This window comes from Ciona intestinalis, chromosome 11 (genome assembly GCF_000224145.3).
Source record: "Ciona intestinalis chromosome 11, KH, whole genome shotgun sequence".
Lineage (NCBI taxonomy): Eukaryota > Metazoa > Chordata > Ascidiacea > Phlebobranchia > Cionidae > Ciona > Ciona intestinalis.
This window is the reverse complement of record NC_020176.2, coordinates 742326-762451: the sequence shown is the minus strand read 5'-3', so window position 1 is coordinate 762451 and position 20126 is coordinate 742326. Positions and strand designations below refer to the sequence as shown.

Below are 20126 nucleotides of genomic sequence, written 5' to 3'. Positions count from 1 at the left end.
TGAGCCTTGAACCCATTACCTAATGGTTACAGGCAGGCGCGCTTACCACTACGCCATGGCACCGGATACATAATGAAACTTTTTATGCTAACCCCAATAAAATTGTGAAATGAGTAAAATACATTAAGTTATGTGTAATAGAAGAAAAGGGCACAACATTTTAGTCATGGTGAATTAATGGGACCAACTTGGAGACATTTTCGTCACTAGTAAAAATGGGAAAACATCAATGTTGTAACCAAAGCTTTAAGTGTAAAACCAGAATGATAAAATATAGTAAGCAAAAAGTTGGAGTTATAGTTTTGTTGCATGTAAGATTGCTTTGGTGGTGGTACTTTGCTACTGAACAGTGGGTTGAAGTAATTAGCATAGGGAACTCACTAACAACAGTAGCAGCATCGAGATTTGAACTCGGTATCCCCTAGTTATGTCATTTAACTAAAGTTACCAAACCTGTTGAAGGTAACAGACAAATAAAAAAACAACAACTAAACAAAGTTGGACTTGATTTTAGTCTGTTGAATTTTCGTAGCACCAGATCCTTACTGTAATTCTTTACACAAGAATCATTCCACTGTATAAGCACCACATCAGGGTCAGATTTCCTGAATTTGTTACAACAGTCAAACCTGTTAAACGTTCACTTTGTTGAGTCCTCCTTGACTTGAGTGCGGTGTTCAATGGAATAGTGGTGCTCGTCTTCAACCGTTCTGAAACATCATTTGGTGTCATCCCTGGTGTCTCTGCTGTTGTCTGTGATGTCATAAAGATATGTAATGTAAAACAATAATAGGCCAATCCTGACCTAGATGCTATGACCCAAGGCATGTCACACTGCGCGACCTCATCATCATAGAATACAATGCAGAACAATTATTGTTGTAAATCATAAATACTTGCTAAAAACAGCAATACATTCCTCTTTTGCTTGTTAAGAAAAGTTGCTACCTATGTTTACAGAAGTTTTATTCACTTGTTTCATCACAAAATAATACTGATCAATCATTATGACATTATAAATCAGTTTGAAAAAAATTAAGAACAATCATCCAGAAAGTTATGTACGTGGACACGTGGTAACTGGTAAGCTGGCATATGGTGTGTAAAACAAAACACCCATGTTTTAATGACTGTTGTTGCCCCAACATGCAAATATAAACACATCCACCCCACCAATCTTCCAAGTGAGGTCTCCAGGGTGTACGTCGTTGCTGGATTTTCCGGAATTTTCTGAAAATCGAATCTTGACCCGAGCGCTCCTTTGTTCTGTAGCACCACCGAGCGGCGAATCGTTTCGCCGACAACTTGAGTTCCAAAGTTTATCGACTCAACATCAACAGAAAGCTGTGGTTGGAGGGTGGTGAATATTAGAAGGTTAAGAGCACAGCGGCATACACAGTTTCACCGATATACTTGGTAAGGAGTATTGAAGTGGTGACCGAAATGGCTGCCAATATTAGATCAAGAGAAACGAGCCCAGCATAGCATACAGGTTTATGCGATCCAGTGGTTACTAATGGGTTGTCTAAATTGTCAGCCATACATAAAACAAAGCATAACAGGAATCCTTACATCACATTTCTTGGTTGTGCATTTGAGAGGAATGGAGAAAGGTCCAGTTTGTGCGAGAAAAAAAACTTCACCGATCAAATCTTCGTTTATCTGACATCATAAAGAGCTTCGTGAGTCAACTTATAAAACTACAAAGTGTGTGACATAATAATATAATTTTGTGTTTATCTTCTCCAAATCGATAGCAAAGATTATGTTATTAAAATAACAAAGAGGAAGGGAATTAACAGCAAAATAAGTCAGTTAAACAGGCAATGAATAAAAAGTGCGGAAAGAGTGTAAATTAAAAAACCCTGGCTGTTGCACTCAAAATAATAGTTAACATTATGACATCATACTGAATTTTATGACATCATACTCACCATTGGTTTAAAAGTAACAAACATGTCACATGACATTCCAGCTGACATTTGTCCAGGGGGTTCGAAACTATAAATGTAACACCTGATGTTATTTAATGTATTGTATATGATTTCTATTGTTTAGTAAAGTTTGTGATTTCTATTAAGTAGATGTTTTATAAGAGGTTATTACATATAAAGTCATCATAAAAGGGGTCAATGATTTTCAAAGTTACATGCTTGGTAATTCGTATGCGGGAAGAAAGTGTATGAAATAGAACACCCATGTTATAACTTTTATCATTTCCCTGCACATAAGGTTAAATAAGTTAAATTGTTTCGATGCGACCACAGCATTATAACCCAACCACTATGTAAGGATAACAAATATTAATACTGAATAACTTACTCAATTTTGATAAAATCTTTTAAATGTTCAGATAATCCACATAACTTGCAAAAGTTGATGCTGTACGAAACATTGGTGATCGTGATCTTTTTCTTGTAAACTCGCCCGACATCAAGATCCTATATAACAATATTTTATAAATAATTGAAGTAATAAGTATATGAAATTATACCTATATATAATTGAAGTTATACATACAATAAGACTTTATAATTAATTGAAGTTATACTCGCACGATCATATGCGAAATTATTTTTAGAATGCAAGAGAAGTAGGGATAATCAGACAGGCATTCTTTTAAAACGAATTTGATGCCAATGTTACAGATTTACAGATTAATGCAGTGCAGAAAGTTTAATGGCATGCCTGCCTACCCTACCGCACCAGGTTTGCACCTAGGGTATGATACCCACACCCAACTCTTTGCTCAGAAGAGCTTGGTTGTTCACAACATAAAGATAGTTTGCAATCACCATGCGTAAACCTTCGTAGTGCTTAAAACCATATATTTTAGGATATGATTTAGTTTATTAAAGATCTTCATAATTTTCAATATTAATAAATTCAATAATTTGAAAAATATTTTATAGAAGTCTTCTGCCTTATTTATTAGTATCTAGTTTGATTTTCGGTAAATATAACAAATTGTGTTATGTATTATAATATTTCTATCTTACCTTAAAGTGGATGACCTCTGGTTTACTGTTGAATGGTCGACCTTTGAACTCTCTCCCTGCTGCCACCTGCTGGACTATTATACCATCTTTATGTTTTGCCAGCGTACGTTTCATTATATCATGCTCCATCTTTGTCCCCCCTGTTGGTTTTAAAGTGACGTCTTCTTTTGGAACCTAAGCAAAACATATTAGTCAACCAATGCACAACCAGTAACTATTTAAATTTTTAAAAGTTTTAACTAAAAAAAAAATATGATAAATGAATAAAATTTATGCTGTCTCTTGGTAATAATAACGAAGAACAAGAGAGTTTACAAAAGCAAAAAGACGGAAAGTAACGGTAAAACAACAGTTTAAATAGTTTATTGATAAAAAGAAAAAGAAATAATGTCTGGATAAAAGGCATGACCGTTACATAGTTGTTATTTATTGAAACTTTGAGTACGACCTTATAAACTTTATGTTTTTGATCCCACATTCCCTGGAACTCAGGTTGAGCAAGATCTTCTTCCTCGTTGTCGTTGGCAACCATTGTTGTCTTCCGAAGAGCCAACGTTGACGGAGATTGAGAAATATCTTGACCACTAGATGACGATACAGAGTCCACTTCTCTCTGAACATCCTGGGACAAAATATTGACTGTTAGTTTAAAAATCTTTTCCAAGAGTTGCGTAATAAAAACATTAAAAAAGACAAAACACATATTGTAGGAAAATTATGAAAACAAATGTGGAAATGGGCTAACTTTGATCTACACTCCTGGCGTTTGATGTTGTACAGCCTTTCTCAAATAAAACAAAACATTAAAAAAAGATAAAAACATTTTTGAACTTGGTGGAGTATTTAAAAAATTTAAGATACAGCATGTGGAGGTGGGCAAACTGTGGTCAACATCTTCGGTGTATCATGCTGTACAACCTCACTCAAATAAACAGAGCACAGAAGGTAATGTTTGAATAAGACACGGACCATGCATTTTTAACAAATATATACCTTTTGTTATACAATTAGTTGACCTGATTTTTATCTGTTATGTTTTTTTTATCTGTTACACCAGATCCTTGGAATGGAGAATATCATAGTTTTACCCAAAATAATATATTTACATCAGGATAATATTTTTACCTCGCGCGGCGTTTGTTGCAAATACTTAGTTTGTTGAAGAAATATCGGTTCATTATCCTCAGTTAGTTCTATCTTAGTATGTATGGATGGTTTCTTCAGTGGTTGGATTTCCTTTAACTTCTCTGTGTGTTTGGTTGACCAGAGTTGGGGCTGAAATATATAAATTAAAGAATGAAATTTATTTCGCCTCTTCGGTCACAATTACAAAGAACGGGAGAGTTTACAAAAGCAAAAAGATGGTCAGTAATTGTAAAACAACGGTTGTTAAAACATGCTTATTGATAAAATAGAAATAAATACTGTTTTGAATAAAAGATGTGACCGTTACATCTACAGAAAATACCATGAAATTTAAGTAAACAACATTTAATTAAACAATATTAAAGTTCTAATTGAAAGAAAAATCTATGTTTTTTATTCATTCACAATCAGTCACACTTTTATCTATGATATATACCATCATGACTCATTAAACCCACGTGCGTATCCCAACTTTTTATATCAGAGTTTTTAATTAAACTATATTAGTCAAACAAACAATTATGTTTATAATAATTAGGCTATACTGTTATGAAAAAATGTGATTAAAATTGAGATATTACGAGAACCAGTAAATAAAATTGACGCATTTCCATTACAATTATTGAATAAATTTAAAGTAAATCAACTTTCATTTTATCCCAACCTGTTGCTTCTTCCTACGTTCAATATTTTCCTCTTCTTTCAAAATTGTTGAAACGATTTTCATTCGATTCGTTGTTTGCTGAGTTTTGAAAGATCTGGAATAGAATAAAAAAAAGCGTTATGTCTGCTTATCCACACATTGCAATAGCTCTAGTCATAGGTTAAAGGGTTTATAAATTCAGGGGAGGTAATGATAGTTTGACACAAAACTGTGAGCTTTTTATCTTATTGATTGTAATGTTAATTAATGCAGTTTAAGAAACCCTAGCATTGGCCTGCAACCCCAGGTACTAGCAGTAATAACTTTGAATAATCCACCTGTAGCATTTATTGAGTGAGTATATTTTGTAATAAATTCGAACATTGAAAAACATAGGAAGAGAAAGAAATGGAAAGGCTGGCAGTCGTAACATTGCAGGACGCTTAATCTGTATAATTCAATGAGTGGCAAGCGAGTTTACATTCAAATGCAATACTTAGATTTTACCTTCTTTTTTGTTAGAATAAACCACTTACATTTTATTTTTTTCAAATTCTTCCTTTTTCTTCCTTCGAAGCAAGACTTGTTGTGGGTTTCCTCCTTCTCTTAAAACTTGGTTCCGCTCCAGTAGTTCTGATGTTTCACGCTGCTTTTTGAACGCAGCATCTCGGGCCTATAGAAAAACTAGGTGAAATAAAAAAAACTAATCCTACAGTTTAAAGTGTTTAAATTTACATCAAGTAGTCATACATTTTACCTATTTTCAGTAAAAAATTACAATATGTTTTTATTATTTATTATCATTACTTTTTAATTGAACAGTTTTTAGACCAAAATTTAAAGGGGTAAATACAGATAAGAAACACTAGAGTTACATCACCTGCAGTGCTTTAAGATTCTCCCTGTTTGAGTTGATGCTTTCCTTTAATGAAATAATACTCTTCACTCTCCCCCCAATATTCGCAACTTCATTTTCCACTTGTGTTTGTTCTTTATCACGAACACGGCTTAAACTTTGCTGGGAACAAAAAAATATTATGCCATACATACAAAGTTACATACATGTAACTCGTAAGTGGGCACGAAGTGTATGAAACAAAACATCGAACGACTGTCCTTGCATTCCCTGCGAGGTTAAATAACTTACAATTATTCCTTATTCAGTAGATTAAATGGGTTCTAGAATTTAGATCAGGATTACTTCAATCTTGCAAGCATATACACGAGGTGAATATGAGAAAGTTTAAATATTTTTTGCTTACTTTGAGAAATTTTCGAGCTTTTTTCTGATTCTCTATAGCGGCCTCTAGTGCTTTCTCATGTGCAAACTCTCTTGCTTTTATGAGGTCAGTAAGTTCTCTGTGACATAACAAATGTGTAATAACAATAGTCAAGTTATTAACCAACCAATAAAAATTATCAAACAATTTACTGAATTTTATATCAAACAAAAATAATAGAAATCCTATACCTTTCAGCATTTTTCCACTTCCGTTTTTCCAAGATGGCGGCCTTCCTTTCTTTGCCGAGTCGATATTTTGCCATCTTCATTTTATGCTGATTCACCCTTTCCTCCTTAGCAACGACTTGCTCAGCGAGTTCAACATAATGACGCTGCTCAATTTCAACCCGGGATAAATTAAGTCTGGAATGAAATAATAGATAAACTCTACAATTATAAAGTAATTTTAAATCTAAAACGCCAAACAAAGTTATGTGAAATTTTAAACAAAGTTATGTGAAATTTATGGCTTTAGAAAATAAATTTGTTGGAACTATATGCCTTGTAGCAATGGCAGGCTGTTAGACCATGCATGTATATATAAAAGATACACACACATTTATTGACATTTATACTCAACTCAGATTCTTGAAGATTATTATTTATTTCAATTTCTAATTTCTTGTCAGATTCAATTTCCGTTTCAAGTTTAGCTTTCTGTGACACGAGACGATGATATGAAGCGACATTCTCACTTTCCTGTAAATTAAAATACACAGAAATAGAAACAATAACCATTATGATATTTGGCTTAATTGTAAAACGACTTGTAAATAACATTGCAGCAAGCGAGGGATAATGCAATTCTAATACAGCTTCTTCTTACATAAAGCTGGTGTTTACATGACCATTTAAAAACTGCCCAAGATTTTCTATCTAGAATGCCAAATTCCACAGATTGGTAAATAAGGACAAATAGAGAAATGGTTACCATTATGTTAACATTGTTTTAAGTAAAATATCGAAGAATAAACTTAAACGCTGTTCGGTGTTCACATAAAGTATGTGATAATAAAGTAAAGCGGCAAACCCTGAATATGAGATGCCACATACTTTAAATTTCCTATGGCAATTTTATTGCATTTATTAATGTAACAGTGTGAAAATAAGTCCCTTTCTCTGGTGTTTGGTAGTTTTTAAAATAAGAAACACCTAAATGATTATTTTACCAGCGATTGTTTAATCTCGTTCAGAACTTCATTTAACTCAATTTCCAACGCCTTGGTGCGCGTCCTACATGCTGCTAGCTCCTCCCTGTGAATGAATAATAACTTACAAACACACACACACATATATAAACAGTACTGGTTCTACTTGAATAAGAGACTGACCATGCCATTTACGTGAAATATATACCTCCTATATAACAATTGGTTACACTTGATTTTTATCTGTTAAATTTTCGTAGGACCAGATGCTAAATAGTACCGGCTGTATTTTGCCCATCTGATGCAGTAACTGGTGAGTACAATTCTTTATCCTATACTGCTACTTGTGTTTTGTTGATTTTTAACTACATATATGTTTTAAAAAAAAAAAAAAAAGTTTTGTCTTAAAACATTGTCGTAAACAAAACAAAATAAACACAATATGGGAAGAAAAAATAATAAAACACAATACCTTGACTTCATCACCAAAAACTCTTTTTCTGAAAGTTGTTCTTGCAGTGAATCAAGATGACGACGTAAGACGATCAACTGAGCAACTTCCTTCTGCGTGCCTGGCTCCATCTCCAAGTACATTCCTGTGAACGTGATGACACATTCATTACTGGGGGCTAGTAAGAAATCCCCCCCCTACATTATCTTCTAACTGCTATATGTAACAACCAACTAGTAACCCCTGTAACCACCAGCCTCTACCCCCAACTACCAACCTCTAATACTTTCCACCAGCCCGTAACCTATCGGAGGATTCTTCACCAGTGCAAACTACTATATCAATACAACAAAAGAGATGCTAATTAAATGGAATCTTAACAAATTAGTTTTCATATGCAAGTATTAAGCTACATTTAAACAAATTAACTAATCCCTCTTGCGATATTTTTACTCAATATGTTTTAAAAGAAAAACACCTATTATTTAATAAGGAAAACTATAACAGCATTGTCAAAAGTTTCTGCCCATTAAGCATCATTATCAACAGCACAGATATCTTATATATCAACACAGAAATCTTATATATTAACAACACAGAAGTCGTATACCTATCTCTGACTCGTCAGATTCATTTTGGACAGACTCAGTTTCGTTGCTAAAAAGATCTTCAAAATCATCATATTGGCCACCTGTCAATCAAAATATATAAGATGGTTATGGTTCACATCAAGCTAATTACATAATATAGTAGGGTGGGAGAAGACGGAACACCTTTGGCACATGATATACAAGTATCCTGATCTTGTTTTAAATAATTAACAACAGTCTACGAGCGCAGTGATGATATGGTTGTTATTTAAAATTTTCATTGTTTACTACCAAACGGTATGGAAAAATAGAATAAAAGGCGTCTTATCTTCCCTCACCCTACTATATGTTATGGGATTGTTTACAAAAATAAAACTTGGCACAAGTAAAAATAGTTATCAATATCCAAGTGCCATGAAAACATTAAAAAAGTAACATTTACCCTTACAAATAACAAGATTGAAACATAACAAACTTTATTCAATACAAATACAACATTTATTTGATTTTTACCTCCGTAAGGTTCTTCGTCTGACGAACTTTCATTCCATTTATCTTCACTTGGTGGAAAACGCTGTACGCTCTCGAACTCCATTCTTTTAACACAACGTTAGATATTAATTGTGTATTATATTTACAACAACCACTTGCTGTAACTGTTGAACATGGAAAGTATTAGTTTTATTCTTTATGGCTATTTAATAGTAGACATTCTTGTTTCTAATAATTTTAAATAAAATCTAACGATTCTCAGCTTCGGTAAAGCACCTTACATCTCCATGGTTACGACAACCACATAGAAATTGTAAAACCTCCGCGTTGAATATTGGGGAGCATATTTTGATTTTTTATTCTTGTTATTTATACATGAGAGCATAGCTCCAATAAATCTACACATCCTATTTAAACTGATTGATAAAGAGTATGTGTAATTACCGATTCGTATGTTGTATTCATTTTTTTCCCGGTTAAAGTATTGGGTATTTTAAATGTATAGTAACGAAAATAAACGAATTTTAGTTTGTGTCATTTAACAAACCAATCAAGGTAAGTACAATCTGGCAGTAGGACACCGATATTCTTTGCAAACTCATTATCCGGCGTTCCTGAAACAGTAATTTTTTGAAATTTGAATTTTGAATCAGGTGGATCATACACCTGCTTCACAGAAAAAATATCACTTAAAAATAACCAAACTGCATCACCGTTTACAGTTATAAGGTTACGAAACAATATGACGGCAGATTCCTGCAGTTTAGGGGGCTGGGTGATGCTTAAAAATCCGTAACAAGATGCACAAATGGTCGTAATGTCCATTCCACCCAAAGAGGAGTGTACCAACAAAGGTCCGAGATTTTGAAGTACATTTAACTGCAGTTTATAAAGAGCTGTATGTGTGAATGCAACCGAGCTGTGACTGTAGTTGGTCAGTTTACGATTATTAGATTGTTGCTGTTTAAGGAAGCTCATCAGTTTTGGAAGTATTTCCTTTCCTAATCTTTTGCGAATAAAATCACCGCACGTTGAGGAAATAACACAGATTACTTCAAATGCTTTTTGAACAACCTGAAAATAAGAACTCATGTACCAATTGCATTCTATAAAATTATTAAACAGCTATTTCCATTAGTTGTATATTACATGAGTGGGCAAAATCTTTAGGTTTACCAAATACTTTGTAAAATGGCAGTAACGTACACCTAGGGTGACTTACACAGTTTTACAAAGTTCAAACAGAACTCGTTTTTATAAAATGCAATATACTTCAAGTGCTTAACGTTTTGATTTCAACCTCAAACAAAGTGGTATAAACCTTATCTGCTAATTCTTACTACAATATTAGTTCTTATATTGTAACTGGCAGAAAACGTAGACTAAAAGTAAACTTGATTTTTTAAGTTATTTTAAAGACAACCAACCTGCATTTCTTGATCTTCAAACCTAGACACAATAGAAGGCCACAGTTGATGAACCATTGGTAGCAGCCATGTATCTTGACCACTTAAAGCTACAATACCGTCAGCAACTGCAACCAATACCATAATACGAACCATTCTACTTTTATGCGCCGTTAAATTTCTGCAGCGGCGTAAAATTTCTAACACAACCGTGACATCTTCTGGAGGTTTTTCCAAAGACGGATCAGTTTCTTCCTCTGTATCTTGGACTTCCTCTGGATCTGCATTCGTTTCTTCTTCTGGTTGAGATTGATTTTCTTCAGTTTCAAGTTTCTTTGTTCTATGCTCCCGTAGAAATTCAAGTATGTCTTCTGTGTCATCTTTTACAGACCTAGATTTTTTTGATGTTATAAAAGTCTTGAGTAGGAATCATCACATTTACAGTTTGATGCTTTTTGCCATTGTGGCCATGTTTGCCCTGGTACACGACACTTAGTAATTGCTCCAACCTATTCGAGTACAATGCAAGCTCATTACCCACTAAGTTGGACTATACTTAATTAGGCCAGTTGTGATTGACACAAATTAGTGATGACAAAACATAAAAAACCATTTATATGCACTTACTTAACAGGTGGATCTGGTGTATGAGTTCGATCAAACCACTTCTGTATTGACATCAAAACACAAACAAATAAAGACACGAACGATTGAAGTGTGTTTAAATCTGTGTTACTACTGTCAAACTTGGAGAGAATTTCTTGTATAGTGTCACGAATGAGGGGAAAGAGGTTTTTGTCATCATACTTGAGTATTGCTTGAAGGACATCTGGGCATCTAAGGAAAAAATGGACAGTTAACATAACTTTTATTAATTTTCTTAAGAACGATAGCGAAGATTATGTCATTTAAAAACGTAGAGGGGAATCAATGACAAAACAATAGTTGCTAAATCGCTATGAATTAAAAGCGTGATAAAGAGTGCCAGTTAAAAACTGTGGCTGTTGCACCCAGTTAAGTTAAATGTGAAGTTGAGACTTAGGGAGTATTTAATTGATAAAGGTAGGCCTTATAGCCTATTGCGAAATTATTTAAGATAACATTTTGTGATAAATTTATCAGGCTAAACAAAGTCAAAAATGTTATAACTATATTTCTATTTCAGTAATAAACATGTTCTTCATCTTTCGTAAATCCTAAAGAGTTCTTACCCAATTGTGATATCGACAGCTAAGCTAACCTAAAAAGTTCAAAATTACTAAATTCAACACTATAATAACTAAAATATTTACTGCGGAGATTGTACTAAAAATTTAGACCATAAAGTTACCTCGGAAATAAGGTCAAGTGTTGAAGATGTAATGACAATGTACTTGCAAGATAATCTGCATTGAATTTAATTAAATCTGCAGTTGAAGCATAACCACAACTGCGACTTATTACTGCAAGAGAGAGAACAGCACACTCTGCCACTTTATCTGTTGTGTGACTCACTTTTTCTAAAAGTGGATACAAAACTTTGACAAGACGACTGCAAAATTTAGTTTCCAGCAACATAGAAAAGACAGCGAAAGACTCTAATTGCAGACACATCATCATACTGCTGCTTGCAAGTGGTTTGATACGTTTTGGATGCGATTTGGCTTGTAATGGGAATGTAATCGAATAGTTGGATGTTTCAGGTACACAGAGATCGACATCTACAGTTTGGGCGGGATTTGTAGTGTTGAAACTATATTCTTCGGTGTATAAGTCTAAGAGTTCATCTACAACTGATTCTATAGCTTGATTATCAACAGGAGTGCCAAGTAGGATTTCTTTTATCATAGCAACCGTGGCTAAGCGCTTTGATTCTATGCTATATGCCTCGGATAAGATTCCAACAAGCAGTTCAATGTCACCATGTTTGCCCAAAAGTCGGCAAATACGAACAAGAACTGTAACAGTTGAGCTGTGTTGGAAATTATTCACTGATGCCAGTAATTCAAGTCTAGACATGGGCGAGGTAAATTCAGTGCTTGATATTTTTCTCAAAGCTACTTCAGGAAACATACAAAGTTCTAATGTATCCTGATCGTAACACAACAATATTGAATCAATTAAACAATCAAGATGAACTGAAGAGTTTAACAGGCAGCTTAAATTGTCCTTTAGAACAGTTAGATAACCTTGGAGTAGTGTTAGTGCTGAGACTTTTTCATTTTCAGAATATTTTCTCATTTTATGTGGCAGTTCTGTGCATAAAGTAAACAAATTATTTTTTACACCATCCATAAATTCAGCCTTAGAAGAAGAGTTATTGAAACTTGCAACCAAGTCTTCCAGTAACATTGTGCTTGATTTTGACAGTTTATCCGATGAATCATTTAGCAATTTCAAAACTGGGTTCATAATAGTTCCATACAATGGCTTGAGTGACAAGCTGCACTTGAATAACAAAGTACGACACACACCCAACATGCAGAGTCTTGCTGCTTCATTATCAGCATCTTTGACAAGGAGTATCTTGGCTAAAGCTAAATTTAGGTTTTCTAACATGCTATCAATCCAAGTTTGATCCCGAGTTTTTAAGAGAGACAAAATACGTTGATCAACGTCTAGTGGTTTGGTTTTCGAATTTGCCTGAGCGGCCATTTTCATTTCTTCATTGCCAAGAGTAGTTGTCAACAAAACTGCAACCAAGTTGAGGCAAGAGCAGCGCAATTTTCGTCCAAGGTTTGTATGAATGATTTTTGCGACAGTAGATGTAACTCCAGGCATAAAACAAGCCATACAATTACCTACTGCTACAGAAAAATCAGAGTTTTCATTCAAGTCAAGTTGCTTGTAATAAGATGGGACAGATAAAGCCATTATCAAATCAATTGCTTTATGTTTATTTGGTTTACATGTTGAGGTGTTTAAAACTGACAAGCATAAAGATACAAGATGTCCAAGAATAGGAAGCTGCGTACATGAATAAAATGATTTCCAGAAATCCTGACATGAATTTAACAAGCAAATTAATGTCGTAAAGACCGAATCCACGATTTCTTCATCATCTTTTACCGCAATCTGTGATGTTTTCATATCAGTGACATTTATCAACAAGTGTTTTAAGATATCTGCTTTTGCTTCCCAACTAACTGAATGTGTGTTTTGAAATACAAATTGCAAGCATTCAGCTGTAGTAACAACCTCTTCTCTGTCAGGTTTTGTTTTTACCAAGATTTGTCGAAGTGGTAACAAAATAACTTCATGTAAAGGCTGTAAGATGTCAGCTGGTAGATTGATCAAAAGTTTGTTAAGTTTTTGCAGCAAAGACTTTTGTTTTGTTCTACACAGTTCAAAGCAGATAGAATATACTTGCTCAGCATTGGAAATTTTATTTATTGAACACATTTTGAGACTAACTTACTTGGTGTATCATGATCTGGATGTGCATTCAGTGTTAAACACATCTAAATACTTTGACCCTATAGCATGGAATCCTGTGGTGGACTGGTACATTACAGATGGGGCTGGTGGAAAGCGTTACAGGTTGGTAGTTGGTTAATTTGGGGGGTTAGTTGGGGTTTAGTGGGTATATGGGTTAAGGGTTGAATGAATGTAACTTACTTTATCTTCGCGCGCCTGGAAAACGACAGTCGTTATCACACGGGTTTAACACCTCGTGCCAGCTTACAAGTTACCATGTATGTTACTTTGTGGGTGATTATTTTTTTTGGATTTTTTTTAATTTTTTTTATGTATGGCTGATAATTTGGACAACCCATTAGTGACCACTGGGTTGGAGCAATTGCCGTTAAGTGTCTTGCCCAAGAACACATACGCCCACAATGGTAGCAGCGTAGAGCCTTAAACCCATTACTTCTTAGTTACAGGCAAGCACGCTAACCACGGTAATCCTTTAGCTGGTGGCCACCTGAAATTTTGGTTTCAAAATGTTCCATAGTAATCACTGATACCCACTGTATAATTTTTTTTAAAAAAACTTGGGCGTTCGTGTCAAAAATTAACTTTAAAAATGCTCGAATACATGCTTCGTCACCGTAATTCGTCTGATTTGCGTAAGGTAACGATTTATTCAGTCACAATATCGGTCTGATACGTCACAATAGTGGTTTATTACATATGTTACAAAATGGTATAGCGTTGTTTTTTCCCCACTGTTTTGTAACAATACGCATTCTAAGACGTAATAATCCAACTTTAGTTTAATTCATAACGGCTGGTGTGGAAAATACGGTGAGGCAGTACGATTTCGCGCATTTTCAAAGGTAATTTTTGACACGAACGCCCGAGTTTTCTCAAAAAAATTATACAGTGGGTATGAGTAAGACCTAAGGAACACTTTGAAACCAAAATTTCGGGTGGCCACCAGCTAAAGGATTACCGCTAACCACTATGCCACGGCTCCAGACTATGCCCTGGCGCCAGCTATGCAACGGTTATATGGGTTAGTAGCTATAGTAGTTATAGAGGGTAGTAGTTACTACCACTACTTAAAAGTTCGTGGTTAGCAGATAACGTATGGGATGAAGGGATTTTTTACCAGCACTAAATATACTTTACCCTTCTTTTTTATTATAATAAACGGGAATAGCTCGTGTATTAGTAAGTATAACAGTTTTACTATACAACACAATCCAAGCCAAGTGCTAAAAATACTTCAAATAAAAAATCTGTGCTAAACTAGTATAAAATAAAGTCCTTTAAAGATACTATCTTTATTGGTCATCAACACGTTTATCTTCAAAAACAAAATCAACTTTTACAACGGGAATCCCCACGAAAAAGACCCCCCACCATAGAAAACTAAATTTGGTTATGAATATATGAACATGTGCAAACGGCTTGGAATATAATTATAAAAGTAACTTTCGTAATAATTTTATTAATAATAAAGAATAGAGATATTATTTTATTCTTGTTTATCTGTACTCGTGCTGAATTTAGAGAAACTTTAATTAAGTGAAATTGTGCATTGTTATAGATTTAAGTCCAATTATAAATTGCTTTACTGAAAGCGCTTTCTACTTCGATGCAAATAATATAACACATAGTTAAACATAACATGATTAATTCTTAATTTAACACTTACAACTTCCGCTCAACTAACGTTAATCCAGGTTCACGAAAACGAATGTTCTCCAGCGACGTCAAGCTTAGCTAAAGCAAGTTTACAATTTAGCACACAATGCTGAAAGTTGTACAATGCGTCTTTACAAATAACTTTATTATGATACGCGTGGCCATTTATTTGATTTCTGCTTTTTTGTATACAAGCAGTATTTGTCAAATTTTGCAACTATACATTTCACAATTGAAAGTGTCCATCAACAACATGGACAAGCACATAGCAGCAATGTTTGTATTTATTTCTGAAAAACATTCCTCAGTTTTCAGAAACATCCATTTTTTCTTCATTCTCTTTCTCATCTGGTTTATCATAAGCCTTTTCACTTGGTGCGACGACCACCCCATTATATACGGTAACTTCTGTCGCAACAGAGGCATTTCCTTCAATCCCAAGGATTTGTTTATAACCACCGTGTGCAAGGATTCGAAGCAATGTTTGTGCTGTACAGCATACCTGAGTACAAACCTTATGTTAGATTTTATGTTCTACTTTCACTTGGATCAACAATTTTATATAAAACATTATTGGCTTAATAGTAGTCGCAATAGCTAGTTCTTTGTTTCAAAACAGGTAATTTTTTCACTGAACTGGTTCACCAATTAAAGAGCAAAATATTTTTTACCATTAAAAATATATTTTGTGCCCTCCAGGTACATTTTAACAACCATTACTTTTTCTGACAACACCACTTTTTATATGAGTGTTGAGGTCCTACAGAGAAGACCACAGAAGTGACAAAACCTAATACTTAGGCAGAGTACGCATACTACCAGAACATTCTATAACAAGAATGGCTTTTATCATGGCCACGTATTTTTATTTAACATAAAACTGTGTAAGTCAAGCATTGATGTATAAACTGGCGGTGAAAAAAAGGTTTATGCAAGAATAACAACTTGCAAAACAGTATTAAAGGCTTGTTCACGTCTACTATACTAAATTATGTCCTGTTGAAAGAACTTGCAAAACAGTATTAATGGCTTGTTCACGTCTACTATACTAAATTATGTCCTGTTGAAAGAACTTGCAAAACAGTATTAAAGGCTTGTTCAGGTCTACTATACTAAATTATGTCCTGTTGAAAGAACTTGCAAAACAGTATTAAAGGCTTGTTCACGTCTACTATACTAAATTATGTCCTGTTGAAAGATGAAAATACTTGCCTTATCCTGCTGTTCCAGTGTCATAACTGTATGGACCCTGACATTTCCACTTTCGCATGGGTCAACAATCCCTGCAGATCCAGGAAGGAAAAATCCCGAAGAAAGTAAACGGAGAACCCGCCTATTAAACAAAGTGGTATTTGTTAATTTCTTTCTATATATTTTAATATGGTTAATATGAACATGAATCAGTTTATATATAATATTATATCTGTGTACAGTCTTTTCTGTAGATAGTCCCTACCAAGTTAAATATATATATTATCAAGTCTTTTTCATACCATTTTCAAGTTATTATATAAATTAACAAGGAATTAACATGGCAAAAGGATTATCTGTACAAATAAAAAAATGGTTAAAATTTTTAAAATTATTTGAAATTGAAAAGCTTTTACACAAAATTGTATCCGTTTTACCACTCGGGTGCTCAGTTAAAAAACTATTGTTGACATGTATTGTTGAAAAACTATTGTTGAATGGTGACAAAATGTACAGCTGTAAGGAGAGTAGATGATACCATCTAAATAGACCAACCTGAAAGCTTCATTTATCGGCAGTGGTTGTCTGTTAAGATTATTCATTACAGCATGATGGGCAAGTAAGTCTATGATCCATGGCGTCAATGGCTGGAATCCTTCAAAACGACGCGTCATGTCTTTCAGCAGTCGTACCAGCATTTTGACGCTGTGTAAGTAAAAATGAAGTGTTTGTTTTAATTGTTTTAGATGAAAATTACACAGTGTCTATGTTCTGTTGTAATACACATCTTTTGATAAGTACAAGAACAAATTAAATATAATATTAACAAAAAAGAGACAGATTGCAATAAAATGCATCTGCTTTTGAAAAAATACAGATAAATATGCAACTAAGGATATATTAAAAATGATACCAGAAGAGCTTTTTCAATAAAAATGAGTAAAGTATTGTGTAAGAATGTAGATAGCTTTATGCGCTAAGCATCACTATAATAGCAAGCATAAACAATAAAGTTTGTGAATACTAAATTACTTTACCACTAATTATGCTCCTTCAGTATTAGTTTTACAACTACATTCACCTGGAATGAAATGCATTTTCTTCAAACCACCTCACATGGCGTATCGCTGCAAGGGAAGCTTGTAATGTTTTCTGATCAAGATGAAGCGCTGAGTCCAATTTCCTCATGTTTTGTGGAATAGTTGCGATCAATACATTGACTGTTGTGTTGTCGGACTTTACTTCGAAACCAGCTTCAGTCATTTCAATAATAAGAGGTTCTGTGCATTCATTGGCTCTCATATTTTCCACAATCTTTAAAGAAAATTTATTTAAGCGTTATGTTGCACCGTTTTCACAGGTCTGACATACAATATATCTCACGCCTTATTTTAAATGATCGATACACATTTGTAACAAATGGGTTGTTTTTTTCCTTCCCACAGAAGTTAGTTTTGGTTATTAATTATTGCTACAACATTAATACAACCAAGTTATTGAATTTGATGACCACAGTGATTCCATTGGCACATAGGTCAACAATATGTACATAGAAGTAGGTTTTTAATATGAGTTATAACAGACCTAAGTATATTTTGAACTTTTCTAACTGAACCTGAATGGTAGAGTAGACCTGATACACACTATACAATAAAAAGTTAGGTCAAATTTAAAGCCCTTAAAAACTGTAAATATTATTTATTATTGTATCAACAAAAAGGTAGTTTTCTTTTAAACATGACTAATATACATGTAACACCTCCCATGGCTTTTGACAATACTATTACTGCCTAAATAACTATGGGTTTTTTTAACAAACCTTATCAGCCAATAGTTTAACGGATTCCTTGGTGGGAAGTGTTTTAAATATAACAGCTACATCAGCAATCAGGTTTCCAATCATCATGGTACCTTTCTTGAAAGAACCAACCTAAAATTTAAACAACAGAGTAATTTATTATACCATACATATTGTTAGCAGTTTGCATATGATGTATCTGTGGGACTTTATATTTGTTGATGCACATACAGCACATACAGCAGAGTATTAAAATAAAACCCACTATTCAGCCATTTGGTAAGTCTAGTTAAAAAGTTAAAAAACTCCTAATTGTTTAGGTTAATTTGGAAAACACTTAAGAGTCATAGGCGCCAAACCTGGGGCTGCAAGGTGGGCAGGCCAACCCTGGGATTTTTTACACAGCATTCCACATAGGCATTCAAATAAATCAGACTTGTATGAAAATTGTAGGTTTAACTGTCAATGCCTCCCCTGCATTTATGTAAATTTGTGGCCTATCTTATGCCTAGAGTAAATTCCATATATATTGCTTTGTAGTGTGTTCTACACTGCAGCCCACTTAAGCATCAAATGTTCAGTTTTACCAATTAGCAAATTCGACGTTGCACAACATATAAAAACGACATCACATTTTTGGGTACTTAATTATTAAATACGAACCTGACGATATTCTTCAATCTGTACTTCAAACTCAGTAGAAGGAAGAATGACCAAAGAATCCAACGCTGTAGTGCATTTAGTAATGAGGCCTAAGACTGTAGTTTGGTCTTGTGGGGATGCGGTCAGTTCTTGGTTTCGTTTAATTAATGCCTGCATGGAAAAGTTAGGTTTTAATACAATTACATCATGTAAATTGACATAGGAAGGGTAATATTAGGGACGACTGGAGTTTTGTCAACAAAACTTACGAACAGGGTAAAATAATGTTTCAAAAACCCTAATTTATCTGTTAAAACAGCTTTTACCCTGTTGTTATATGTCTATAAAAAATAAAGCCAAAGTATATGGCATTTAACGCATAAACCAATGATGTTGTTTGCTCGCTATGAGTATTATATAATATATATGTATATATACCTGAGTAAATTCATCATCTTTTGGAGCTGGCTTCACTCTTGGAAACGCTTGTTCGCACATCACAAAATCAAATGGAATATGGGGAACAAAAAGTCTTGGTGATCCTCTTCCCATCCCCCCTCCACGTGGTCTTCCTCTCATTGTGTTTATGGTAGGTTTTTCACACAAAATCTAAATGTGACTACAAACACAAAATCTGCAGCTTTATGAAATGAATATTATTGCAAAACCAAAATACGACAGCTGTTACGAAAGACACCGTATAATAAAACACATTTAAACAGAAAAAAACCACTGTGTCTCGTCTTACCGCCGTAAAACCGCAGTCCTTAATAGAAAACACGGTGTCTGACCACAGCATAAGTTTATTCTGTGAATCACTGGGCACTACTGCCTTATGCCAGTGTGTATTTTAGTTGTTACATTTTGGAGTAAGTAAAAATACAAACTTAAAGTACTGTGTAAACTATACTTTGATATTACCTAACAGATAAGCTACCAGTAGTTTACAGCACATATTCGTCCACATCCGATTTTAAACTCCCCGTTCATTGGATTAATAAATCGAGCATTGTTATTTGCGTTTTGTAAGCGCGCGTGTAGGTGGATACTTTTTGTCTGCCCATTCCACACACTTTTTTCACACATAACTTGTTTATTTGCCTTTACTCTAACTTTTTAAAAAGAAAGAGCTCTTAGAAGGCTACCTATCAGTTTAATCGTGTTTATACATTCAACCAAAATGTAGAAAACGATTTGGAAGTTTATTTACTAGACGAACTTAGTTTTTCTGTTTTAAAGAAGCAAATCGAAAAGTATGCAAAAAA

General features: G+C 34.1%; 3 protein-coding genes across 4 annotated transcripts in view; all 3 read right to left on the bottom strand.

Annotated features, from left to right (window-relative positions):
• LOC100180915 (cilia- and flagella-associated protein 74-like) overlaps positions 1 to 8913 on the bottom strand; it is an 18577-nt gene extending 9664 nt beyond the window's left edge. Inside the window, exons 1-18 of the mRNA XM_018814058.2 lie at positions 8773 to 8913; positions 8280 to 8360; positions 7691 to 7814; positions 7240 to 7324; positions 6651 to 6769; positions 6260 to 6433; positions 6051 to 6147; positions 5669 to 5806; positions 5325 to 5461; positions 4810 to 4903; positions 4125 to 4274; positions 3448 to 3621; positions 3000 to 3173; positions 2323 to 2441; positions 1935 to 2001; positions 1573 to 1662; positions 1174 to 1344; positions 630 to 753 (exon numbers count right to left, since the gene is read on the bottom strand). Of these exons, the coding sequence (XP_018669603.1) occupies positions 630 to 753; positions 1174 to 1344; positions 1573 to 1662; positions 1935 to 2001; positions 2323 to 2441; positions 3000 to 3173; positions 3448 to 3621; positions 4125 to 4274; positions 4810 to 4903; positions 5325 to 5461; positions 5669 to 5806; positions 6051 to 6147; positions 6260 to 6433; positions 6651 to 6769; positions 7240 to 7324; positions 7691 to 7814; positions 8280 to 8360; positions 8773 to 8854 (2200 nt within the window). The 5' untranslated portion in view covers positions 8855 to 8913. The remainder of the gene's footprint in view (positions 1 to 629; positions 754 to 1173; positions 1345 to 1572; positions 1663 to 1934; positions 2002 to 2322; positions 2442 to 2999; positions 3174 to 3447; positions 3622 to 4124; positions 4275 to 4809; positions 4904 to 5324; positions 5462 to 5668; positions 5807 to 6050; positions 6148 to 6259; positions 6434 to 6650; positions 6770 to 7239; positions 7325 to 7690; positions 7815 to 8279; positions 8361 to 8772) is intronic.
• Positions 8914 to 9161: 248 nt separating this feature from the next.
• Positions 9162 to 13773, bottom strand: LOC100185642 (TELO2-interacting protein 1 homolog). Its single transcript, XM_002130626.5, has 4 exons — positions 11488 to 13773; positions 10785 to 10994; positions 10179 to 10548; positions 9162 to 9825 (listed from the first exon to the last, which is right to left on the bottom strand). Exons 1-4 carry the CDS (start codon positions 13536 to 13538, stop codon positions 9286 to 9288), a joined length of 3171 nt encoding a protein of 1056 aa, XP_002130662.1. The 5' UTR covers positions 13539 to 13773; the 3' UTR covers positions 9162 to 9285.
• Positions 13774 to 15343: 1570 nt separating this feature from the next.
• nf45 (NF45 protein) lies at positions 15344 to 19822 on the bottom strand. Of its 2 annotated transcripts, XM_009861789.3 has the most exons (8): positions 19783 to 19822; positions 19300 to 19480; positions 18883 to 19032; positions 18241 to 18351; positions 17503 to 17735; positions 16977 to 17126; positions 16443 to 16563; positions 15344 to 15732 (listed from the first exon to the last, which is right to left on the bottom strand). In XM_009861789.3, exons 2-8 carry the CDS (start codon positions 19438 to 19440, stop codon positions 15535 to 15537), a joined length of 1104 nt encoding a protein of 367 aa, XP_009860091.1. In that variant the 5' UTR covers positions 19441 to 19480; positions 19783 to 19822; the 3' UTR covers positions 15344 to 15534.
• Between the last annotated feature and the right edge of the window lie 304 nt (positions 19823 to 20126).